Below are 26,689 nucleotides of genomic sequence, written 5' to 3' on the forward strand. Positions count from 1 at the left end.
AACCTTCCAATTCTGCATCAGAACCTCAGAGAGATTAGTCCAACTACTCAAGAAGATTGTAATTAAACAGAGAAGATTTTAAAAGCACACCAGTAATTAATCCCCACAATTCAGAGTGAGAGAAGTCCCATAAGAAAGATTCTAAGTTCCTGGGAAGGCAGAGGCTGGATCGTCTCCATCCGGGTAGAGGGGTGGTGAGAAATACGAGCAGAGCTGAATTGTGACATCGCCCATTGATAAGATTCTGAGCCAGGTCCTGACCTTCCAAAGAAGAGATCGTAAATTCCTTGAAGGAAGGGCTGCTTCTTCCTGCAGTCCTGTAGTGGTCCCTTCCCGCACTTCGACAGCAATTGGGAGACTTCCCTGTAAGAGAACCCCAGGGCAGCGAATGCGTCTTCTTTGGGGGTGCATTGCCTCTCAAGCCAACTGGGCTGGAATGAGAAGCCCCAGCATCACCTCTCCCAGGCCTCCTGAATCCTGAACCAAGGGTCTTGGGTGAGACAGATGCGGCAGCCTGAGAGGCAAGAAGCCAGAGACCGAGGAGAGCAAATGTTTTATTAAAACGAAATACGTGCAATGCAAACTTGTCCTAACAGTTCAAGAATATTGGGCATAGTTGTACAAGACGACAGTGCGGGAGGAATGTGGGCTTCTATGTGCAAAATCAAACCTGAATCGTTGACGTATGACTACAGCCTTGAGGCCCCTTTAATTTCTTGGTTGAATCATCTCTATTTACTTCTTTAGACTTTTCTATAATTCATGCTCCAATCAAACTCTGCTTACTTAATTTCTCCCATTTTTTTGCATTATATATGGCTCTGAGACATTTAAGGTCTGGGCATAGAGGAATACAGATTTAATTCCCCTTTCATAAAGGGATCTGGCTTTCATTCATTTTCTAATTGCTTTATTATTCTTTAATTTCACTTTTTGCCTAAAAATTGTAAACACGTGTTATAAAGTACAAGCCTTACGAAATTTAGGGAAGATAACCTTACAAGATATTTCCTAATCATCTGTATGTGATTACAGTCTCGCCCCTGCAGCCAGTGTGTCCTTGGGGACTGCTGCTCCTGGGTCTGATTCCAGTGCTTTATTTTTAGGTTGTTGCGTGAAGCCACGTAACCAGCTCTCCGTGCTCTGGATTCTAATTCTGCTCCATCCTTCTCATGTAATTTCCTCCCTTCCCTTTTATTAGACATGTACTACTTTCCAGATTCAGAGGTTAGGGATACACGCTACAGATGGTGATGAAAGTGACCTTGTGAAACTTCGGTTTTGCTGGAGTGTTTCGAATTGGCTTGAGCCCATTTCAAAATGTGCAGTTTGCTTCATGCACACGGACTGTCAATATGTTACTGTGCTCAAAACATAAGCTGTGGAGAGAATTCCCAGGCTGTTTCCATAGTTTTTCTTCTTTATTTCTTCTCTAAGCCGTAAAGGATAGATTCGGTTAAGATTACACCTTCATTAACTGACTTAAAATGTTTCGTAGAGTTACCCCGCTGTGTCCTTTTTGTACACAGTGGTTTAAAATACAAAATCGATGTAGTTGAATCAAAATGTTCTCTGTTCTTTTACCTCCCCCACCTGAAAAAGTTTTGTATTGAGAATTAGCAGGTTAAATAAAGAGAGAGCAGCCTGAAGACCCTTCTGGCACCTTTCCTATGCGTGGTGTTAAAGGCGGAGTGAAGTGGGCCAGGGAACAATCGGGAAGGTGGCTGTTCTCAGGCCCGCATGTTAACAGGAACACTTCTCTTTTCCTCCTAATTCTCCCTAAGAGCTAGACTGGGCCGGTACACACTCCACCAATGTCCACACTGGCTTCTGGAAAGTAGATTTGATGGCCTTAGTCTTCCTCGCCTGCCTCCTTCTGTGCCATGTGCATGTCAACACTGACTCAGTCGCGAGGACACTTAGGAGAGTTGCCTTAACCTAGAACATCAAGGACACAGTCCCCACCCCTGATCCTTGAGCGGAGGCAAGACCGTGGCTAGAGCCATTTTACAATCCAAACGTGAACTATAGGAAGTTTCCAGTGAATGTAAGTTTATATTTTTAACTTGTCAAGCGTTTATTGTCGGCTTGTAACAGTAAAGATTTCACCTGCTGCACACATGGTTCTTCAAAGTAATAACCGCATTGATGTCGGGCCAGCTTCTAATACAGCGCGGGCGGCAATCTGATTTTATTTAGACTGATGAAGTCCATGATTGGCAAACTTGCCAAAGCTTTGCTTTATGGTAGTTAATTATAAAATGTGCTAAGTGACTCTCTTCACCACGAAAGAGTCCAAAATGCTTCCTAAGCTGAAAGCAGGCAACTGAAAAAGCTGAAGCCAAATGTTTGGCGGGAGACTTAGGAAGCGGTCGAGACACAGCAGCGTGGCCGCCTGTGTTCTGCTGCGGTTAGAGCGAGTTCTCTGGTTGTGCTGATCTGCGTGCAACGGGGCTCCCATAGATGATTAGATTAAATAAGGCCGTGTTTTGAAAAGCTGCAGAGGCCCTGCAAACACCATAGACCAAAGCCAAGTGCACGGAATCAGATGTCAGGACTGGCTGCGAGATGTGAAGGGAAAGGAAACTAAGATTAAACTTGGTATTTCTCCCCAAACCCATAGCCTTAATCAAAAGAACTGAGCATTTTTTTCTATCCAGCCTGGAGCACTGCCACACTGTGTCTTTCTTGGCCCCCAGATGAAAGGTGGGAAAAATTCTCTGCTGCGTGTCTAGCAGCATTGAGAGATTTAGTGTCTAGTGTCAGTTGTTTGTTTGTTTCATCAAATCCCAATTCATATTTCTTTAGGGGAGGCCTATAGATTGTCTGCCGTACGTGGAAATCCAACCAGTAAAGGTAGCCTAAAAAGTAAATATATCACACACTTAATGGGTGATTTTTTTTCTTCTTATGAATGGAAATGTCCCCTTCTCTCCCAAATCAAGGGTGTCAGGTAATATCAAATTGTATCAAAACTCCTGAAGACTGGAATACTCATAAGCATAGCAAACCCAGGATATCAGTGGGAACAACAACGTAGCTAAGAGTCCCTGGGCATCGCATATTTGTCAAGCCTGTATTCTAAGCGCTTTGCATCTTTTATATCACTGAATCCTCACAGAATGCCTGGAGGGAAGTGCTTTTAATGGGTCACCCAACAGAGGAGGAAACTGATGCAGAGAAATTTCTAAACATGTCGAAGTTCAGCAACTAGTATCCGAACCCATTTCCCCTGGCCCCAGAGCCAAGATTTTGATGCCACCCTCTCCTGGTTTGTTGGCACTCAGTTTGAAGGAGATAATCTTGAATTTGATTCAAAAGGATATTGACAGGGCTAGTCAAAGTGGGGAAAAAAAGCTTCATTCCTTCCAATCTATGCAATATTTACCATTTATGTTTAGTGTTTTGAAATGGGAGTTTAAGAGTTTTATGATTTTTACATAAGAATTTGCATTTGAATAGACACTAGACACATGCAGTCCGGTTATTGGAGCTCCTGACTCTCTTCTTCAAGGATTCTAGATTCTGATCCCATGTGAGCTATTGACTCACTTTTCAACCCCTTGGCAAGACCTTCTTGCACCTCAATAATCCCAGCTGGAAAATTAGGTAAAATAAAAACATGATTTCATTAAGGGACATGCTTCAGCTGAGCCGTGCGTTCCTAAGCAAACACATTACAGAGCTTCTTGGGACTATATTTTTAGGATGTGGTGTTTGTTGCAATGTCTTGTCCATTGGTCACTGTGGGGTCAAGAGACAAGAGCTTGAAATTCTGTTTAACTTGCAGACCAAAGTTTAGAAAAACAACCAGTTTCCTTCCCAAGGTTAATGTTATAAGTCAGCCCTGGTTGTACAGTAAGACCTGAGCTGAATAAGAAGCTGAACTGGCATTTTCCTTTAAAGTAACGTGTCTTCACTCAGGCGAATGTTATCTCAGGTTTTCCAACACCAGATTCACTTGTGAATTTAGGGAGGCAAAGGTGATTTTAAAATCTATATTTTTAATATTAAAGATGAAATTTAATAAAATGGCACTCATTTTCCAATTTAAAAAGATGATATTATAGTAGGAAAATTATTGGGTAACTAATTGTTTACTATCTGAACTAACAATATAACTCAGATGCTTACCCTACAGTCTTTGTTTGACATAATTTATCGTGAAATTCATTTCGTTAGCCTAAGTGAAATGCACTCCTTCCTGATATTACTTTGGGTGATGGGTACTTATTAGCAAGACTTTTGTATTTATGACATGCTTTAATATCTATTAAGAATAGATCAGCCCGGCCGGGCATGGCTCAGCGGTTGAGCATCGACCTAGGATCCAGGCGATCAGGGTTCTATTCCCAGTCAGGGCACATGCCCGGGTTGTGGGCTGCAGACGATCAATGGCTCTCTCATCATTGGTGTTTCTATCTCTCTCTCTCCCTCTCCTTTCCTCTCCCTGAAATCAATAAAGATATATTAAAAAAAAAAAATTTTTTAAATCAGTATTTTCTACAGAAATACTTATGACTTGCACCTTGATTTTAAACAGCAACATACGGTTCTGACAGCTGCCTCACTTGGGAAAATACTGGATTAAACAATTACATATTCTCTAAATTTTACTCTGACCTCTCTAATACCATTTTGTTTTATTTCTTATATAAATACAAATGCCAATAACAAGCGCACCCACTGCACAAGTGTATTTGGTCCTTAATTGCCTCAGGATTTTAGGTGAGACATTTCCAATTACATTAATTGAGAATTAAAGATTCACTGAACAAAACAGTAATGTTAAACAAGATTGCTTAACTTAGATAAAACAAACTAACTGTTCTTCAGTCTTTTGCGTGTCTACTAATATTAAGTGGTTGCAAATACAAATACTAATTTCTCCTTAAGTCGACCTCGGGACCTCTCCTTGAAACCCTGGCAGTGACTTGTCCTAAATCCACTCGGGGTTTTCACCTTCTGCTTTACTGAGGGAGCTTGGCTAAGCTTCCTCTAACCTCTTCTTTTACCCTCCAAAATTGCTTTCAGACCCTTTTACCTTTCTTTCCTATGCTTTGACTTGAGAAAGATGTATTTTTCTGTCTTTCCAAGGGTAACAGTGGCTTTTCTGTGAGTTTCTGGAATCCATCCCTCAGCCTCCTCCAAGACCTTACCCCTCAAATAACTTTGCTCTGTACTGTTCTAAAAACTCATCTTAAAATACATTTTTGAGAAAAACAACAATGAGTCGCTTGAAGAGCTGTAAACGTTTTCTCCAGCACTTTCTTCAGTGCTGCTTGACTCTGGGGCCTGCGTGTGAGTCCCCGCCGCGCTGAGCCTGCTGGAGGCCGCCCGTCGGGGACGCGCCTAATCTCCGGCCACATCTGCGATTTTAAATATCTCGTGACTGATTTATGAGCAGACTCTCCCTGGAAAAGGCGATGTCCTGGGCGGTGAATGACATCATGATAAATTCTGATTCCCCTTCACGGCATGTACTCGAAATATATTGTTGTCAGCTGGGAGATGACATTTTAAATTTCCTAGATTCTGGATTTTTCTCTGTGAATCAGCTTTTAGTGTTCTCATGTGTTGTCTTTACGGAGAGTGTCCCTTTAAAATAGCTTAGGCTTTGATGTGGACCTTGCCATTTTAGGGCTCAAAGGTATTGGCAAATTTCATACCTGGCATTAGATGTCTTAGCATAATGATCGGAGGGTGCCGTTTGCAAGTTCCCACTTTTCTGCTCACAGCCTTTAGTATGGGTGTCACGTCTTTCCTGGAGGGGATCCAACATCCCTCACATTGATCTTCCATTTGGATTCTTGTCCAGCTCCTGCGGGGAAGTCACATGGGTGTCTCTCACTGTGCCCTGGCTCCAGCCTGGACCTGGCTGCCTATTTCTCTGGGCGCTTAAATGTTCTTCGGGTTGCCCATGACTCTCACTGCCCTTGAGAGAGCATGCTTGTCCCAGGCAGCTGACACACTTTTTTCATGGGGGACGAACCATTCATCTGCCCTCCGAAGAGTCCATCTCTTTCAGTGGATGTTCAAGAAAGTCCTCTCCTGACTGACTCTTGGAGACCTTACATCTCACATCTCCTTTTGGCTCTTGCTGAAGTGGGGCTCAGGTTTGTTCATGCTCAGAATGGCAATCTTCTCTGATGGCCACGTATGAATTTCTTATATGTATCTTCAGCAGAAATGAAGCTGCATTGATAAATTACTAAATTTAAGGGGCATAAAAGTCACAATATTATGCCAAAGAGCATGCCAAAATATTCATTAAATTATTCCAAAATATTTTAAATAAACTGCTTTGCTTCTATAATAGAAACCTTTAAAATTATGCCTTACCACTCTATGAAAGAAAAAAACTTGAAGCCCTCTCTCTGGCACCTCAAGGTGAATTTGGTGTTTGCCACATGGCCTGCATTTTAAATCAGAAATCTAAAACCTACCCCTCAACTGAAGTGACAACCCCTTAATGCAATAATAAAAATGCATATGAAAAGTGCTATTTCTTTATGTAGATTTGGAGGAAAAAAAGGCTATTAGTCCACTAAATAAATGACTATCATATGAAATAGGATGTAAAAATTACACGTTTTTAAAAAAATATATAAAACCTGGATTCAAATAAATATCTTGTCGCAGGCGTCACTTTAGGCCACTTTCCCTCTTTTCTGTGCCAGGGAAAAAAATCCAGTGTGAAATTTCCCCACAAATCCCAGTGTCAGCTGATAAAGACCCTACCTTGGAAAACCTCAAGAAGCACAGGGTGCACTCTCAGCCGGCCTTTGATGTGCTAAGTAACGCTGAGCCATTTTAAACAGCACATGAATGAAAGGGTCTGTTCCTGTGAGCTGTGGGCTCCCTGAAAACTCAGCATACCACCCCAAAACTGGAAGCGCCCCTCCAGTCTTCTTAGGCATGTTACTTGGGGTGTGCTTGGCAGACTCTGATGCGCTTTCATGCTACATACCAAATAAAACGTGACTGCTGGTGGGTGGTTTTCCCCAAGAAAACTTGCTGGCGCAGTAAATGCTATTGAAGTAAATAACTACCTAAATAGCATAAAAATGTTGAGCTTCGGTAGGTCACCAAGCCCTAGCTACTTAATTTCAGCCACAACAGCAACCAGCTGCTCAGTGGACAACTTTGTTATGAGGTGCTGGTGATTTAACAAGTTGGCCAAAGGAGTTGGAATGCGGCGTGAGAGATTTCATCTCGGTTGGGTTTTACTGGTATACTCTGGACTCTTTTGGCGGAATGACCCAACTTCTTGCCCTTGGCACTCAGAAACCCACAGAGAAGGCAGCGATCATTTTTCTATAGGAGTTTCTACGTTCTTCTGTGGTGGCTTGTGTATGATTCTATGAACATTTGCAAAAATGCTACCAGGAGTATCTATTTCCTACTTTTCAGTTTCTACACTGCTGCCCCAGATTGATTGATTGATTGATTGATTTTTAAATATATCTTTATTGATTTCAGAGAGAGGGAGAGAGAGAGAGACATCAATGATGAGAGAGTCATCGATTGGCTGCCTCCCGCACACCCCCTGCCAGAGATCAAGCATGTTCCCTGACCGGGAATCAAATCGTGACCTCCTGGTTCATAGTTCAATGCCCAACTGCTGAGCCACTCTGGCCGGGCCAGATTTATTTTTAATAGCATTTTAGATCTCTTGGATAATGTCATTTTAAAAGTTTTAAATTTATTTCCTTATTGTTGACAGTATTACAGATGCCCCCCATTTCCCCCCTTTGGCCCTTCTCCCCCAGCCCTCACCCCACAATGTCATTTTATCCTTAGACTATGTAAAAATTAATCTTATGTAATAACCAATTTAGTTGGATTACAAGAATGTGGCAGTGAGCCCCGTGATATATCATCTACCTTACAGAATGGAGATGGCAGTGGCTGGGAGCCCAGAGAACGTGGTTGGGTGGTTTTGGACACAAACACCACCTAGTTGAGTGGTTTTGGACAATCACTTATCTTCCCAATATTTTTTTTCTCTCCAAGTTCTAACACTCCATGATGGTCATCTTGGTATTTTAGGCATTTCCTAAATGTAAATGAAAGTATGCCATTTATTTGTGAGATTAGTAAACATTCACAACTCACCAAATAACAAAAAGAAATGAAAGGCTGAAACAAGCTTAGGTTTGCATGGAAGTGGGAAGTTATTAATGTCACTTCTCTTTCTTTCCCACCCCCAGCCATCTCTTATATAGCTGCTTGGCTAAGAAAATAGATGTCATCTAGTAAGTGTTTACATCTTGCAGAACATTGAGTTAAATACGGAGGAGTCAACAGTCAAGGGGGGGGGAAATGTCTGATTTCATGAGGATTATGGTTGATCAGAGAAGGTGGAAAATTAGACAAATAATCACAATAGTATGCAGCGAGGGCTATGACATAATACCATGGTTGCCTTGCAAATTCTTAATTCTAAATAAGGCCTCGTTTCTACATATCATGGAGCATGTGTGATCCAGATGCACTATGGGAACATCCACTCCTTAGTGTAGTTTTCAGATTTCCTCTAGATGCTCACCAAAGTGACTGCTTCTCATTACACACAGCCTTCCTTCCCGGGGGCCCTGGGTCCACCTGAGAAGGCAGCTGAAACGAACTCATGGACAACTGGGGGGTCGAGGGCTGGTGAAACTCCCAGAAGAGCAGCAACGCGGAATCACTCTCACTTGCACCTGCTGTCTTCCCTCCCTCAGGACATCTGCTTGGCCTGTCCCATGACGATTCCAAATTCTGTGAAGAGAACTTTGGCTCCACGGAAGACAAGCGCTTAATGTCCTCCATCCTGACCAGCATCGACGCCTCCAAGCCCTGGTCCAAATGCGCCTCGGCCACCATCACAGAATTCCTGGACGATGGCCACGGTAGGTACTGTCAAGGACGACAGGGACTCGAAACCAGGCCTGGGGGTTATTACGAGCTTTCCTTCGTCAAATCCTCAGGCCATCCCCCCGCCCTCTGAGACAGCGGTGGTTCAGATAGTGTGGGAGAAAGGATCGAGGGGGCCGTCTGTTGGGGTACCATGCCAGCGTCCTTGGTGGCATATAGGGGTGATATTTTTGCCTTTGAATTGAAAAGTTCCAGAGAGCAGCAGTGTGGGAGACCACACAGAAGGCCTAGCTAGTGGCCTGAAAGCCTGGCTTCTGTTCCTCCCTCACCACCAGCTTCCTGTGAGGAGCTGGCAGGCGTCTTGTATCCCTGCTATTAGCACCACTGGCTGAATTATTTGTTGCATGCCTGTCACAGGGGTGTGGTCCAGATGGAGGTGACAGTTCTCTCAGATCCTCTTTATGGCTGCAGAAAGCCAGGAAAGGAAGCTCTTTAGATTTGTGTTCGCTGGAAGGATTTGGTTTCATCCCGATGGCAGATCCTCCTGGAAGTGGGGTGAAAACTGAGGAACAGAAATAGAAAATCAATCTGAACCGTGGGAAAATCCTTGGAGAACTTCAAAAGAAAATCTTCGGCTTTCTCACCCAGATCCAGTTCAAGAGCACGGCACACTTTATTAAATTCTGTAAATCTAGGATTAGTGAAGTATATTAAAGTACTAAAGAAGTCACAGTTTTAAGAAATAATACATCCTGACCCGTAAGTAATCTTTGAAACAAGTGGTTGCAAATTTCCTAGCGTTCCTTATTATTTTAAAATACTAGAAACACTGGAGAGTAGACACGTTAGAGTTGAAAGAGAACTTCAGAGACCACTTAGTTCAAGTTTCTCATTTTACAGAAATGGGCATAGTCTCATTTTGTTGTTTTGGTTTTTTTCTCTTAAAATTTGTCTCTTTGTAAAACTGGTGGTTGAATTGAATATGACAAATTCCTGAGCAGAATAATTGCCCATAAATTTAACTTACAATATATGGTTCAAAGTTGGGTAAAGAGAATCTGTGATGACTGTTTTTTCCTAGTTCCACAAAGTTTATGGCTTGATATTTTTGTAATTTCTTAGTGAGCTTGCCATCTTCAGCTTTGGCTCCATAATGTCAAAACAATTAAAATTTAATTTGTTTCAGACAAAAAGAATTGCTCCATAGTTCTTTGGTATCTTGTAGGCAGACTCTGTTCATTAACTCATTTTTTGCTCTGTTAGTGGAAATGCTTTATCGACTTAGGACTTTTAAAATTTCCTATTCCTAAATAAAATCCTTGCCCAACTAGGTTTAAAATTTTCCTCAGTACAAAATACATGTTCTTTGTTAATTGAAAGGACATCTCAATATCTCAAAGATTTAGAGACAATACTAAGAATCAATGAACTAGGCTTTGCCTTTATTTAGACTAATAATAAAGTGATAATTTTCTGTTTAGCTCAGTTTACAATGTTGATAAACTCCCAAAATGAATGTTTACTTAATTATCTGCCTGTCTGCATGGATCAAGTTAATATCTAGTAAAGTCCCCCTTGGGTGAGATCTTACTCTCTACTGTTAATATTGCTTTTGCTGGGGCTTTTTGAGGCTTTCTGAAAATGAAATCACATTAATATTTTATTTCAGCATCACACGTTACACATTCCAAAAGGTTGAGCTAAACTTTGAATCACTAAATGAGCGGATTTGGTTGCTAAGGCAGCAAATACTTATGGCTAAAATGGGACCAAATTTTTTCTTTCCTATGCAAGTATTAGGTCAGTTAATTACAATGCTGTGCAGAATTTTGTTTCTCATTGCCATAATTTTGGAACGATTCATTTATTTCATGTTTGTGGAATCCATGATCTTACTTTCTGTGCAGTAAATATGCTCTTAGTATCGTCTTCATTTCTTAACGTTATTTCTGTATTTAAGAGTCCATGCTCAGATTTGTTAAATTTTTGCAACAAACGTACATATTTTATATGTATCACTCTATGTCTATTCCAAAGATTCAAAAGAACATAGTTTTAGCAGAAATAGATCTAATTCACTTACAGTGATAAAATCTTATCAGAATTTCTCATATATATGTTAAATAAGTAAATTCAGTTACCTAAATTGAATTTGGACAGCAAATTCTCTTAGTTGATTTATTAATTCATTTCCTCAAACCTAGACTCTCACTTTTGAATATATTGTATTTTATTGAATATATTGAACACTGTCTTGTATTTTAACAACAACCACCACCACCACCTTTATCAGTAGCCAGAATGAATGAAGTAATTTCAGGATAAGGGAAAACAATGAAAGGCCCTATGATACCATGGCAAAGCTCAATTATGTTCATTTCAAAACAGCATGCACAGCCGTGCTCTCTGTAGTATTATCACTTAAATGTGAATTCAAATAATATATTGCAGCCGGGAAAACTGACTTAAGTGAAAGTGTGGCAGTAGAAACGAGTAAATGCAGTTTCCAGATGGTTGAGGTTCTGACATTTATACTTCAGAGCTTAGGAGAGAACCAAGAAGAAAGTCCAAGTCCAAGGTGATGGGCAAACAAGCAAATACGTCTTTGTCAGAAGGCTGAAGTGGTACCGTGAAACCATATCATAGAGCCCTTTACTCATAGAGAGCTGCTCAGGATTCCATCAAGACCTTTATTCATATTTATTAACAGTAATCTACTAGTTTTTTGTTCTAATTTTCTATGCCGCCAATAATTTTAAGCGATAATATAATCATGGCAGGGGTGGGGTGCTCTTCAGACAGGTAAACTGGGAGCAAGAATTGATGCCATTTGACAATAAGGGAGAAACCAGAAAAGCCGAAAGCTGTAGCCCTAACATATTAAAAGCTTAGAAGTCTGGCACCATTTTCAAAAGGTCAAAAACCCTATCCTATCAGCAGGATCTGTGAAGGTACCTCTATATTTTAGCATGATGCAAAAATCGATGCTCCTTTGTTTTAGGAAGATTAAACTGCGACACCAATATAAAGGCTGCAAAGCAATTGCCATTTGTAAGTAGCTACCCTCACAAAATGTATATAATTATTAGATAGTACCTAAAGAATTTATTATATGGAAAAATCTATTTATGGATAAAAATAGCTCATCCGTCCCCCTCCCATCTCCAGCTCTGCTGGAGAAATGAGGTCTTAGAGTATGATTAAATTCAAATCGTTTGATTTGTTTTTAAAATTATTAGCCATAAGTAGGTGGACATTTATAGCACTCAACCACTGCCAAATTTAAATTCATTAATACTGAGTGTTTCCTGATTTAGTTCCAACAAGAACTATGTAGCAATTAGGTTATAGTTGTGAAGTCAATACGCACACTCGAGAATAACTGTGCCCACACATTTCTGATTCAGAAAAAGAGAAACCATGTCTCACGGGGACTCCCAGCCCCCGCCAGCCTGGCCAAGATACTTGTAGACATTCTGCAGTGTTTATACAAGTTAGCTCCAGGCAAGCTGGCTACGAGTAGGGTCCTCAAAAATAAAGGGAAGCACTGGCAGAGAAATTGTGCAGTGAAAGCAGGTTATTGAATTTCCTCTCTTAAGTATTCAGGAACCTTGAAGCCAAGAAACGATAGCTGTGCCCCATTGTATCCCTAAGTTGCGGTGTCAGGCGATGAGAAAGGCCACCGCCCAAGTAGGTACAGCTCCAGTACCCATGACACAGGCTGCTAAGGAAAACCTATCGACGGCTTTGAAAAATTAACATGGAGCATATTTAAAGGTATGAATTTACAGCCACTTACTGAACACAGGACTTTGGAGATAAAATGGTATTAGAAAATCAATTCTCTAAGTATGGGCTATAAAGCTAGTAATATGATCTTAATATTCAATGTCTTTTCATCTCGCTCGATCAGAATGTATTAGCATAAAGCTGTTCATAACATCCTAATTATATTTTTAACATCTAGTGCATCTGTGCTTTTATTATTTATTTATTTAGGATTTTTTTTTTTTTTTAGGTTCTTTATTTATTTAAGCGTAGTTGGTATGCAAGATTATGTTAGTTTTAGGTGTACGATATAATGATTCCGCGTTCGTATACCTTTCAATGTGATCACCCCACTAAGTCTACTAGACTTAACATTCAGTTTTTAAGGTAGGCCTCGTCGATTCAAAGCCCATTATGGTAGGATTTGATTTTCACCATAACTGTGTCCTTTGTTCGAGTCTGCAAATAAGACATCTATTTTAAGTCCATGGTGACTTCTATGTTTAAAAAGGTAGGCTTCATCCTTTCACAGGGAGAATTTTTAATCTAATTTCCTTGGCATTAATCTGCTTAACAGTGTCCCTAGTGCTTCTAACAGTTTCCCAGCCCCTCGCTGACTGTTGGTCAGCAACCACTATCTGGGCTTCCTCTGTGCCCTCGCTAGTTTACCTGCCACTGGGCCCATAACGGGTCCGTCTCTCTTTTAATGTCAAACATTCAAATAAAGACTCAAAAGAAGAGTTGTAGGGCCAGGGAGATGCAGACAAGAAGCAAAGGGGAGGGTCTGCAGTGTTGTTAGGCTCCTTCGAATGAGTTTTATTAGGAATATTAACTAATTTCTCTGAGGCCATGGATATTTGGGGCAATGCTCAATTTCATTCCTGTATCCTGAAAAGGAAAACAGAATGACTACAGTGTTAGAAATAGGGAAGAAAAACTGAAAAGAACAGAGAGCAACCAACCTTAGTTCAGTGATTTCCATTAACTGTTAATATGAAAGACCAATCGCACTGGAAGTCAGATATAAAAAACCCCAAAGTTTTTCCTGTTCCATCTCCTAGAGGCTTGGCACGCCTCCATCACCCCATGGTGTGCCTCGTGGCCATGGAGAGACCATTCTTTATTTCTCCTTCGCAAATCACTGCATTTTACTTTTCAGTTTTTTTACCTTCCTGGTAGCATTTACCTTAACATGGGGAGTAAAACAAATATACAGTACACAGGCACTTCTATTGCCTTTCTCTTAGAAACCACCCATTTATATGCAGCAAATGTTAAAACAAAAGGAAGGAAGGAAGGAGCGAGGCAGAGAACGGAGGGAGAGAAGAGGCAGCTTGGCAGCTTGTGCGGCACAGCGAACAGAAAAGGTTGGCAGCGAAGCCCGGATAGGGTTTCAGCCGAGGGCAAATTAAAAAACACACAAAGTAGATATGAAAACGCGGCTGAGAATAAAAGCGAAGGAGCGTCGGCAGTAGACCGGGTACTTTTGGAGTCAACGTGAATGGCACTGAATGATGGATCCATTTCCTCTTTCCCACCTCCCCCAACATGTACACAATTTTTAAACTGGAAAACCTATATCCAATCCACTAGGACTGAGATTAAAATAATTTATACTGCAAGATTCAGAAGAAGGCATTTTATCTATTTTTTTTGTTTTTTTGTTACTGTTCTGTGGCACAAGTCTGCCGTTTGGTAGAGATGCCTGCACCTCGTTTACACCAAAAGGACACGATTCAACAAATAGATGAAATCGATAGATTATATATTTCAGATTAAAAAGAAACAGATGCAGCGACAAATCCTAATGCTGAACACATCAGAGTAATACATTAATGGCAGTTCTGAAATGAATCATTTAAGCAAGAAAAGGTCATCTCCAGGTGACCTCTAAGGGAAGACCATGCAGCCGAGATGCTGAATTTTTAATAGCAAAGCATATGTGTTTTTCATTTTTCAAACTTGTCTTTGGCTATTAAGCTCCATAAAGGAGGTGCCACCTCTTGCCCTCACCTGTTCGTAAGCTGATTTCAAACCGTTCGCATTACGCATTTCTTCTCACTCGTCAGCTACTAGTGAAGTAGAAAGGATGTCGGTGAGTGCGTGTCCATAGGGAGGGGGAGAGTGATTTGGCTGGAGACATACCAGCCGGTCCCATGACACATGCACACACGCACACTCTCTCTCTCTCTCTCTCTCTTCCCAGCTAATATTTAGTTACCCAGCCGTATGGCCTGTGCTTTTCAGTAAAGTTAAAGTGCTTTTGAAAACAGCACATCTGAAGCGCTGGAAGGCATTCTTCTGTCCCGGAGGTTCGTGGACAGGGCTGTCCCCCAGCCATCTGCGGAGCGCTCCTGGCTCACACAGTGCTCTCTGCGTAGCAGTGAAGACCAGGCTTCCCAGGGGGTCCCGAAATGCCCAGCCTCACCCTGTCCTCTAAACAAAGCTTAGGGAGCTTTTACTACCATTCTTTCCTCTTGACTTGATGTTGATATTTTTTCTTTTAACTCGGTGTTTTTCTCCCAAAGTTCTCTTTGGCTGGATACTTATTTTTAATGCTTTTGCTGGCTCGCCTTAAGAAGTTTTACCTCTTCAAACGCTCTGGCTCAGGAGTTAAATAGGAATTTTGCTCTTTACTCATTTTCATATAATGCCGCCGTTGCAGATTGACAAATTCTAGGGTTTTCGCTTTGAAGAAATTTGAACGTAGTAGTTGTAAAAACGTTTGCAGTATATTCAAAATGTGCTGAATAGTTCGTTTCTCAGTGGAAAATAGGATTTAAATGTGATTTTCCTTTGTTGAATAAAATAATAACTCCAATACATGTAAATGGTTGTTAACTACGTTGGGCATAGTAGCAACTCTCATTGCCTTGTATTTTTCTCGTGGCCTCTTATATCTTTTTTAGCTAATTTTACCCTCATAGTGTCACAGTGAAAAGAGAAACATTTCACAGAGCTTGAAAATAAATTAGGGAGAGGTTAACTAAGTTGGCCAAGAACACTCAGCCCTTAGTGTTTTGCCAGAATTAGACTTTAGACCTGGTGTTTCTACCATTAGGCACGATACCCACCATTTAAAGGATCCATACACGCGTTTACCCTTCAGCAATAAAACAAGAAAAACCTCTCCACGTGCAAAGCAGAAGTAAGACGGTAAGTGACCAGCAGGGCAGGCTCTGATCATAAAACCCTAATAGCTACTTGACCTTGGGTCAGTGATCTATCTTGATGTTCCTCAGCATCCTTAGCTGTAAAATAAGGAAAACAATAGTGTCTGCTTGGTAGAGTTCTCATGAGGATTAAATAAACTAGTACTTTTAAATAACTGAGAATAGTGTAAGTGGGTAAGAAATAGTTCTTATTTTTAGTACTCTCAATCATCAGCAGGTAAACCCTAAAATCAAGTAGACAAAAAAATGCAGGAAGTGTTGGGCAGTGCGCACGCTCCCGTGATGGGGGAAAAGTAATGATAGTCACTCACCCAGCAGGGATCCTTGGGGAGGCTGCGTGCCGGGAGGTGACTGCGTCGTTCACGTGGAGGGCTGGCTCCTGTTGGTCCCCAGCTCACTGTACACTCCCCATGTTACTCCGCAATGAGGGCACCGACTTGTTGGGGGCAGACACACGCCAAACACCCAACAAGTACACATTGAAAACTGGCACAAAGGGGAGAAAAGGGAGGGGAAGAGTAGAAAGATGGGCCTCGGCCCAAATCATCAACGATGATTTCTCTTTCTCCCAACCCTCCTTTGTTCTGTGACTCTTGAAAGCTCCTTATTAAAATTCTTATCAGTCTGGGAGAACTGCTTTCCTTAGTCTATTTCTTTCACTTTATTGGGAGGCCCTGAGGGACGAATCTGGGTCACTTCTTCGGTTTTCCCGATACCTAGGATGTTTGCTAGCTCACTGTAGGTGCTAAGCAAATCTGCTGGGCAGCATACCCACTGTCATTTTCAGTGAGTGCTTGAACGAATGCGGTGTCACCTTGTTTGTTATTTATGGAGTTAATAGGCGGGGGACATGGAGAGGCACATGAGGAAGAGGTGAGTTGAAAGTGGAGAGTGGGGTATAAATAGAGTGCCAAGGACACACAGCTTCTCAGTGTTGTAAATGCTTATATATTGCTGCTGTTACGTCCATTATTTTATTTCCCCTCCGTCTATCCCAGTTTCTTTTAGTCCCTCAGCACAATGGCTGTTTTCACAACTGATTATTATAAAATGTTTTTATTCAATCATGCCACTGCCATCCTTATAGACACCCCAGAGCTAACACTTTAACCCACTGAAAATCCTGGACGGTGTGAACGCAGGGAGGCACCCAGCCTCACCCCCCCCCCACGGAGTCCCTTCTCGGGGGCATCGGGCTTCAGCACAAGCTGGAGCTCTTCCCCTTGAGACCCTTGCCCTCAGGGACTGAAACCTAAACGCGGAACAGTGGCCCATCTTGGTTCTTCTTTCAGGTAACTGTTTGCTAGACCTGCCTCGCAAGCAGATCCTGGGCCCCGAGGAGCTCCCCGGACAGACCTACGATGCCACCCAGCAGTGCAACCTGACCTTCGGGCCCGAGTACTCCGTGTGCCCGGGCATGGACGTGTGCGCGCGCCTCTGGTGCGCCGTGGTGCGCCAGGGCCAGATGGTGTGCCTCACCAAGAAGCTGCCCGCCGTGGAAGGCACGCCCTGTGGCAAGGGCAGGGTCTGCCTGCAGGGCAAGTGCGTGGACAAAACCAAGAAAAAGTACTATTCCGTAAGTGATCTTCCGGCACGCGTGCCTGGAGGCCCGGGCCTGCAGTACATTCCTGTGACATGTGTGGGGACTGTCACCACAAGGCTTTATTTCCGAGTTAAAATATTTTCTCTTGAGGGATCTGTTTACGGCTTCCTCCTTTAAGCGCAGGGGCCACCTCCAGTCATCAGAAACCGGAGGAAATGCAGACCCTAGGTGCTCTTTCCGGGGCATGTCCTGGGACAGATCCACAGCCCAGAGTCTCTCTGCTTGAGACCCCAGTAGGGCCCACTTTTTGGAAGTTTACTTTCAGACTGCTCTTCGGAGACTGCATTTATTTGAATTCGTTAAGGAAATAGCAGTAGAGCTGACACATGCTCCTCACACATACTGGGTGAGCTCCAAAACGGTCATGTTTCCCCTCACAGCAAGTTAATCTAACTTTAGGAGCTAAAGTAACCCACGCCTGCTGCGGGGACACACCGCCCGCCCCACCCCTGTGGTCCACTTTCATAGCAGCGACTGCCACCTTCATTTTCAAGGCCCAAACAAAACTTCTGTTTCTCACTCACAAAATTTTCAAAGTCCCTAGAGCAGCGATTTTCAACCTTTTTCATCTCATGGCACACATAAACTACTAAAATTCTGTGGCACACCAAAAAAAATATTACATTTTTTTCTCGATATGACCAAAAAAAACAGGTATAATGTTTTCCTGTTCTTTTTTATTATATTTATTTTTTATTGTTGACACCATTACCGATGTCTCCCATCCCCCGCTTGCCCACCTCCCCCCAGCCCCCACCCCTTCCCTCTGGCCTTCACCACACTGTCGTCCCTGTCCGTGATCTATGCATGTATATTCTTTGGCTAATCTCCACCTTCTTTCAGCCAGTCCCCCTCCCCGCCCCCTGACAGCTGTCAGTCTGTTCCATGTATCCATGCCTCACACCAGATGGCTATCATTGTGTTGGCTGTTGTCATTTTTTTATTTGACAATCTAAGCGAAAAGGGGTCACTGCCCCTGATTAAATAGTCAGGTATCGCATGTTTTAAACATTCTGGCAGCACACCGGTTGGAAATCGCTGCTCTAGGAGAGTGTTGCCATGTGCACGTTGCCTGTATCTTCAAAGGCTGTCGCCTTCTCGGACCCCCCAACACAGGCAGGCAACCCTCGGACTTCTTTACACGTTCCCTCGGCAAAGGAATTCATCATTTTCTTCTTCTAGGAGTCGCAGCTTCAGGCCGCAGCGTTTCCAAAGTAACAGACCTGGGGTGTGGTAACAGGGCTTGTCATTTCCCGTGGTGTGTGTGCGTGTGGAGTGGGTGCACCTCACTATCCGCCGCATTTCCTCTCCAGGCGCTGAGACTCTAGTTAGGGATTAAGCCAACCCCGGTCAAGTACGTGGATGCACGTGGCAGAGGGTCTGTCACAAGCAGGATGTGTGACGTCAGGAAAGGCACTGCAGAACTTTCATGCCGAAGAGGGAGAGCAGACACAGCAGGATGAACCCATGCCCGGTGTCACGCAAAGCCTTTAGCATCATACGTTTTGCCAAAGATGCAAGATCAGTGTGGACAGAAAGTTAACCAGGGTTCAGTGGTGACTGACAGAAATGTGCGAGATCAGAACGCGTAAGTTAAAATGACCGGAGAAACCAGGAGGCAGTCCTTGCGGTGCGCTGAGTACGTAGGGGGAGGCAGGAAAGATGAACTGCTTAGGATCGGAAACACATTGCAATTCCAGGACATTCACTACCCACGCTAACTTCACTGAAAGCGGAACTCCGACTGTGATGACGTTTCCATTGTCATATATGCAAGGGATTTCCAAGTGCATATTTTAAATGCTTTCCTCCCTTCTGAGTTATAATGTCTTCCGTGTTCTATTTCAGACATCAAGCCACGGCAACTGGGGGTCCTGGGGGTCCTGGGGCCAGTGTTCCCGCTCATGTGGGGGCGGAGTACAGTTTGCCTACCGCCACTGCAACAACCCAGCACCCAGGAACAGCGGCCGCTACTGCACCGGGAAGAGGGCCATCTACCGCTCCTGCAGCGTGACGCCCTGCCCTGCCCAGGGTACGCCGCCCGACTGCCAGCAATCTCTGTTCTCGCTGTAATAGATAGCCTACCGGTCTTGAACGTCATACTTCCCCCAGTGTGCACATCAGTAACAAATACAGAAGTGATTTCCAAATTATTATTATTATGAACAACTGAGTATTCAGGGAGTAGGGAGAAAATAATTGCTGTTCTCAACTCTGTGTGTAGATAAAAATCCTTCGGCACTGGTGTGTAAAGAGGCTCTGAGAGGAAAAAGCATCTTCTTAAAATTGCTGAAAGGCACAAGAAGGTATGTAGGTTTCGGAACGGTAGAGTACTGATGTGACGTGTTTGCTTTTTAGGTAAATCTTTTCGTCATGAGCAGTGTGAGGCCAAAAATGGATATCAGTCTGATGCGAAAGGAGTCAAAACATTTGTGGAGTGGGTTCCCAAATATGCCGGCGTCCTGCCAGGAGACGTGTGCAAGCTGACCTGCAGAGCGAAGGGCACCGGCTACTATGTGGTGTTTTCTCCAAAGGTAACGAACCGCACACCGTCTGTCCAGACACTGGAGGCGTCCTTGGTGGACATTTGGTAGAAGGAAGCCTGGCAGATACCAACTGTAAACAATCATTATTTTGGGGGTTGGCTAGGTTTGGAAGGGTTTTATTTTCATCTCTATAATTTCTATATTTTCAAACTTTATACAATGAATAAAAATTTTCTGTAAACAGAACAAGTAAATGTTTTAAAAGCTATTTTTGAAGAGCCTAACTCTGTCAAGTCAGGTGAGATGTGACCTTAAGTTCAAAATAGCCCTGAAAATAAGTGGTATTTCCAAGGCACATTTGTAAAGGGGACTATACGGCAAGAAAGCTTTCCTATTTCTTCATCATTTACTTAAGACTTTTGTTAGTGGTTCATGAGGACAGGTTTCAAGATCATTGTCTCTGACCTAGATTTTTAAATGTCCTGCACCCTTAGTATGAATCAGTGTCCCTTTAGTTGTACACATAACGTATGCCTGTGAAATTATCCCTTATTTTTCACAGAAGAACGTTTTCTGAATTACTGCAGCTTTATGTCTCACAATCAATACTATGCAGCAATTTATCTAATACTATTTATCTAATTTGCAAACCGGTGCTACATGTATTATTTTAAATTTTTTTTCAATTACAGTTATAGTCAATATTATTTTTATTAGTTTCAGGTGTACAGGATAGTGGTTAGACAGTATATACTTTACAAAGTGTTTCCCCTGATATTTCCAGTATCCATCTGACACTATACATAGTTATTAGAATATTATTGACTATACTCCCTAAGCTGTACTTTACATCCCTGTGACTATTTTGTAACTACCAATTTGTACTTCTTAATCCCTTCACAGCAGATGATACATTTAAAACCACCTCTGTAACTGGTCTTCAGATATTTCTGACATATTTCTGAAAAATAAGTTCATATCCAACAATACATTTTCATTTTAAAAAATATACAGAGAAATAAAATCAAAAACATCACGTGGAAATATAACCATCTGGAGAGCTGTTAACCAGTTGAAGTATACCCTATTTTAATTTACAGACACTCAGACACACACACATATATGAAGACTTATGTATATTCACAAATACAAAATATACTGTTTATTTATATATATGACATGTTATTTATATACATGCATGCACAAACCACAGGTAGTCCATGTTCATCTTACTTTGTAACTAGCTTTATATGTTAATTATTTCATTCAAATATATACATTCTCTTCCAGTTAGTGGTTCTCACCAGCTTCCCCAGATTCCTTTTCCTACACTAATTTGTTCGTCTCAATTTCAGCTTCTGACAGCTCGACACAACAGGGAGTGCTTTCCAACCATTACACAGTTTTGAAAGTCGGGTTTAGATTTTCAGATTTATTGCTATAATAACAATTATGCGACAAAAAGATCTCCGGTGATCTTAGGCCTGCTCATATTCTGCTCTCGACACAAGTGACAGACAATCCCACAGGCTAAGTGAAAAAATTGCTTCTCTCTGTGTCATAAAGCCAGACTGTGCATTGGGAATGTGTTATGCGTACAGGAAGGGAGATGAGTACCTTGGGTGTCCCAGCACATTTGGATTTGAGCTCAAGAGAGAAAGTGCATGGCTGAGATTTATCCCGGATCTCCTACCAACATGTAAAGGATTTTTCAGTGAGATACTCCTGAAAACTATAGTTTTTTGGTTCTTTGTTTTTTTCTCAATGTACTATCTATTCCGATCAAACTCAAAACTCACAGATTAGAACGTGCTCTTTTACCAAAAAAAGAAACCAAGTAGGGGGCACAAGCACTGCCCACCACTAAGGCGTGTCTCACGTGCAGGTGACGGATGGAACTGAATGTAGGCCCTACAGCAATTCCGTCTGCGTCCGGGGGAAGTGTGTGCGGACGGGCTGTGACGGCATCATCGGCTCAAAGCTGCAGTATGACAAGTGTGGAGTGTGTGGAGGAGACAACTCCAGTTGCACAAAGATTATTGGAACCTTCAATAAAAAAAGGTAATGTGATGGAACAGTTGCCCATGTGTGAATTGAAGGAAGCTTCAGACTCTCCAGTTGACAAAGGACTCATGTTACGTCGTCAGCTCCTACCCAATTCCCTTACCCTTCTTTCTTTATCTCCATTACCCCGTTTGGCATCATTTCAGCTCAGTGTAACCAGAATTTATTTTTGTTTAGGATGTTATAAAATATAAATGGCACAAGAATGGGTTATATCTTTGGGAATATGGTGAGAGGAGTCCAAATTTGGAGTCAGGGGCCTGATTTTAAGCCCAGCACTGCCATTATATTAGCGCTGGGGTGAACTTGTTCAGATGCTTTAATATATGCCCACTTGATATGCTTTTTGTGTAAGATATTATCACTATCATCCCTCCTGGCTTTGTTTGAAGCCACTGTAGGTTTGCGTGACATCTCTTGATATTAGATACTTCAAAAGAAAAAGTCCTATAATGAAGTCTAATCCAAAGTGTATTACAAAAATAAAAATATTAGATCAAGTTGAATGGATAAGCAACATCATCAGGATTGCATCTTCTGTCTTCAACACAGTAGGAAGCTTAAATACATTGAAACTCTATGTTATGATAAGGTAAAATTTTTAGAGAATTTCTGTTGGTTTATCTATTTTCTAAGTGTTTACTTCTCTCTCTCTCCCCCCCTCCTTCTCCCCTGTGGCCATTCCTGCCTCCAGTAAGGGTTATACTGACGTTGTGAGGATCCCCGAAGGGGCAACCCACATAAAAGTCCGACAGTTCAAAGCCAAAGACCAGACTAGATTCACTGCCTACCTAGCCTTGAAGAAGAAAACCGGTGAGTACCTTATCAATGGCAAGTACATGATCTCCACTTCGGAAACCATCGTTGACATCAACGGCACGGTCATGAACTACAGCGGCTGGAGCCACAGGGATGACTTCTTGCATGGGATGGGCTACGCCGCCACCAAGGAGATTCTAATAGTGCAGATTCTTGCAACAGACCCAACAAAAGCGTTAGATGTCCGCTACAGCTTTTTTGTTCCCAAGAAGTCCACTCAAAAAGTAAACTCTGTGACAAGCCATGGCAGCAATAAAGTGGGATCGCACCCTCCCCAGCTGCAGTGGGTGACGGGCCCGTGGCTCGCCTGCTCCAGGTCCTGTGACACGGGCTGGCACACCCGGACCGTGCAGTGCCAGGATGGGAACCGGAAGCTAGCCAAGGGATGTCTTCTCTCCCAGAGACCTTCAGCATTTAAGCAGTGTCTGCTGAAGAAATGCTAGCCTGCGACTCTGCTCTGACGCAGGGACGACCGGGTGGCTCACCAGCTATCAGGCGTGGTGAGCAAGAGGCCCACCTGCAGCACAGAAAGTCACGCTTCAGTGTCACTGTCAACAGGAGTCCGATTATGGGCAGAATCTGCTCTCCGAGACCAAATGAAGATGTGCACTATTTCATGTGACAGTGGTGACCCTGGAATATAGAAAAACTCAGGAGCTGGCGAACATCCCCCGGGCGTGCAGGAATGAAACAACACTGATGGATGTAGCATCAGGCGACATTTGAAGACGGCAGAAGGAGAGTCCCCTTTGTCACCTACCTCTAACAGAATGTCTTCAAAGGCACTGTAACCATTTTCACCCACAACCCACAGTAGCTTCTTTTTACTGTTTGTAAATACATCCTGCCTTGGTATGTCACTTTATATCACTCGGTTCTATTAAAAAACATATATATATGTATGTACATATACATATATATTTCTATAAAAAAAAAGTGTTTGACCAAAGTAGGTCTGCAGCTATTTCAATTCTTCCAGTTTCTGGAAAGAGCTGTGGATGTTTTACTGGAAATTTAAGACCTTGCTGCTGTTTTCATGAGATTTAGTTATACTTTCAGACAACAGGAGATAAAATTTTAGTCAAAAAACCATTTGAGAGCAAGCATCTTCTGAGAAATTCTGAAAAGGAAAAGGGTCTTAGTGTATCTAGTCATTTAAATACATACATGAGTCCATCTACTTAGACATTTGACGGCCTGTGTTTTTCTCAGGCAGCCAGCCAAATTCATGCGTAATTAGGTTGTGAAAGTAGTGTTGATGATGTGTGTGTGTTATCGGTATTGAAGAGTCTAAAAGTTTGTTTCCTCATGCTAGAATTTAAAAGGGAAAAAACACATACTTCACCATATTTTCCATTTAAATTTTCACAATCGCTTTCCCTTTCTATGGCTCTCATCTGATATGATATCTCACAATGTGTAATATATACAAAATACACACAGCAAAGAGTTTCCTGATCACAGTCAGCACTCTCAGTGCCGGTATACCTTTACCAGCAAGTCTTTAAAATGTGTTCGTTTTCGCTTGTTTGTTTGGTTCCAGAGTTCTGTGAGACCTACAAGGTTTCTACTTCTTGTTAACTTAGTTTAATAGGAATATTAAAGATCACTTGGCAATTAGCCGCATCTAGAAGTGACTATCGGTAATGTGGCTAGTGCAAAAAATAAGTGGTTATTAATAAGACTGTTTCCACACTTTATAGGCAATAATTCTTTGAATTTTTAAAAATCCAAGTCTACTGATATTGCACTTGAGATTTTTCCCAATTGGAAGGCATTTGGTTGTACCAGTAAGTGTCTGAGTGATGGAATAGGATGATTTTTGAGAAGTTTGTTGCTTTTATTTCCACAGCCTGCCTGGGTAGGTTGTAAGTTTGAATAGTTAGACATGGAAAAATTTTGCAATCATTTGCCTAAAAATCTCTTTTTAGACAGTAAGCTGTATCTCTCCACCCCATAGCTCAGAAAATCTAAGGTGTTTCGTTTCATTGGGATTTCTTTTTCTTTGTGAAATATCACAAAGCCAGTTGTTTTTATAAAATTGTATAATAATCATACCAAATGTGCCTATTGTGAAGATTTTCATATCAGGATGTTAGGGGACCATTGTTTTGAGTTCCCTTAAGCTCATGAGAGTTTATTTTTATTATAAGATATTTTTAATATAAAAGGATTATGTAGTTCATCTTGCTAAATCACGTTTATTTCAGTGGGCCAGGAGAATGGATGTCTCACTGTTCAAAGTATTTTCTTAGGAAATTATTTGGTAAAACAAATAATTATTTTACAGTACTGATTAACCATATTTGGATTTTTATAAACTGACTTTGCTTTAGATGTGGTCGTTTTTTCTTAATAAATTATCAGTTAGCGAAATGAGGCCTATACGAGACTGGTAAGGTACACTTGATGGAGGTCAACCAGATAATTGGGGCCAGGGAACAAAGCTGTTCAAATTAGTCAGGACAGGAATTAAAATCACACCCACCATTTGACTACACAGAGAGAATTACTAGAGGCCAACATTATTTTTTTCCAATTTCCGAAATAATTTTAATCAAGTAATTCAATTATGACAGTTTTATTTTATCTTTTGTGGGTATATAGATGGCAACATTAAAAGATCATTGAAGAGCAAACATGATTGTCTCCTACTCTGCTTTTCTATACTGGACTCATAGATTTTTAATATGATTTATCAGTGATTCATTTTCCTCCAAATAATGAAGTCTGACACTTTTCATTGGAACAATCCTAGGGAGCTTAGAATGGATAAACCACTATTCCATGCTTTTAAAGAATTTTCTCTAGTATTTGGGGGGTTTTTGTTTTGTGGGTTTTTTGTTTTTTGTTGTTTTTGTTTTTTGGGGTTTTTTCTGTATGGGCATCAATAGATTGACTAAGGAATGTATGTATAAACTCCTGAGAAAAATGATACAGACCGGAAACTGAAATTCAGAGAAATTGAGTGTTCGATAGATAGGAAGAATGAGAAACAAAGGGAAAATCCTCTGTAACACAATCTAATTCAGTCCAGCTTGATTTTGGACTACGCCTTTCACCTTCCCGCAGTTGCATCTTGAATAAAGAATCTAAGATTCATGATGCTAGGGGATGGATACTTCCTATAAAAAAAAATAATAATAAAAAATAAAGAGTTTATCTGAAAATGCTCCGGTTAGTAAGAATCTAACCTCACTCACAAAACTAAACGCTCCAGGTTAAGTTTTATTAAATACAAAGGGAGCCCAGGAAAAAATATCATTTATTTCTTCTAGAACAGAAAAGGCCAAATTAAGCCCTGCCTTGTTGTTTAGGGATTTAAGGGCATTAATTTAATTTCTTCAACAAATTCAATTTCCTTTGCCTTCCTGTGGAAACAGTTTTATCCCATTAAACTGAGAATGAAGGGATTAATCACAAACAAAAAAAGTTGCAGCACTGAAAAAAAAGTAATTTATTGTTTATGCAACTGGTATGTGAATTTGTGTGATGAAATTATTTATTCTTATTTAACAAAAATATGTGCAAATTCTATATTTAAAATGTTTTGCTGTTGTCCTACTTTTTAATTTATGCTTCATGTTTGTGTATAAAGTACACTTTGTGAGTTTACATAATATACAGCACTGTTTGCTTTTGTATTTTTTTACAGAAAGCTTTCTGTGTGAAACAGGTGTACGTGTATATATTCCTCGTGTATCTTTATTCTGATGCTATCGTTTTCCTTTCTAAGGAATTTTTAATTTAATCTTTCATCATGACCAGTCATGTTCATTAGTTGTAGTTATATTAACAGGCCTTTTGGGTTCCATTAATACTAATTTTTCCAAGTCACAAATAAGAAAAACACTTATTCAAGGAACTACAGTCCAAGTTTTAAACTTGGATACAGAGAAAGCCTGGAAACTTCCCAC

At 41.5% G+C, this 26,689-nt stretch overlaps 1 protein-coding gene across 4 annotated transcripts in view; it reads left to right on the forward strand.

Moving 5' to 3' along the window:
• ADAMTS5 (ADAM metallopeptidase with thrombospondin type 1 motif 5) overlaps nucleotides 1-24,806 on the forward strand; it is a 40,093-nt gene extending 15,287 nt beyond the window's left edge. For all 4 annotated transcript variants that reach the window (XM_081137714.1, XM_081137716.1, XM_081137715.1 and 1 more), the window contains 6 exons: nucleotides 8,727-8,894; nucleotides 17,093-17,376; nucleotides 19,252-19,435; nucleotides 19,762-19,937; nucleotides 21,775-21,950; nucleotides 22,648-24,806. In XM_081137714.1, coding sequence (XP_080993840.1) covers nucleotides 8,727-8,894; nucleotides 17,093-17,376; nucleotides 19,252-19,435; nucleotides 19,762-19,937; nucleotides 21,775-21,950; nucleotides 22,648-23,215 — 1,556 coding nt within the window. In that variant the 3' untranslated portion in view covers nucleotides 23,216-24,806. The remainder of the gene's footprint in view (nucleotides 1-8,726; nucleotides 8,895-17,092; nucleotides 17,377-19,251; nucleotides 19,436-19,761; nucleotides 19,938-21,774; nucleotides 21,951-22,647) is intronic.
• The last annotated feature ends 1,883 nt before the right edge of the window (nucleotides 24,807-26,689 follow it).

Source organism: Miniopterus schreibersii (assembly GCF_964146895.1).
Source record: "Miniopterus schreibersii genome assembly, chromosome: 5".
In the NCBI taxonomy this organism is placed as follows: domain Eukaryota; kingdom Metazoa; phylum Chordata; class Mammalia; order Chiroptera; family Miniopteridae; genus Miniopterus; species Miniopterus schreibersii.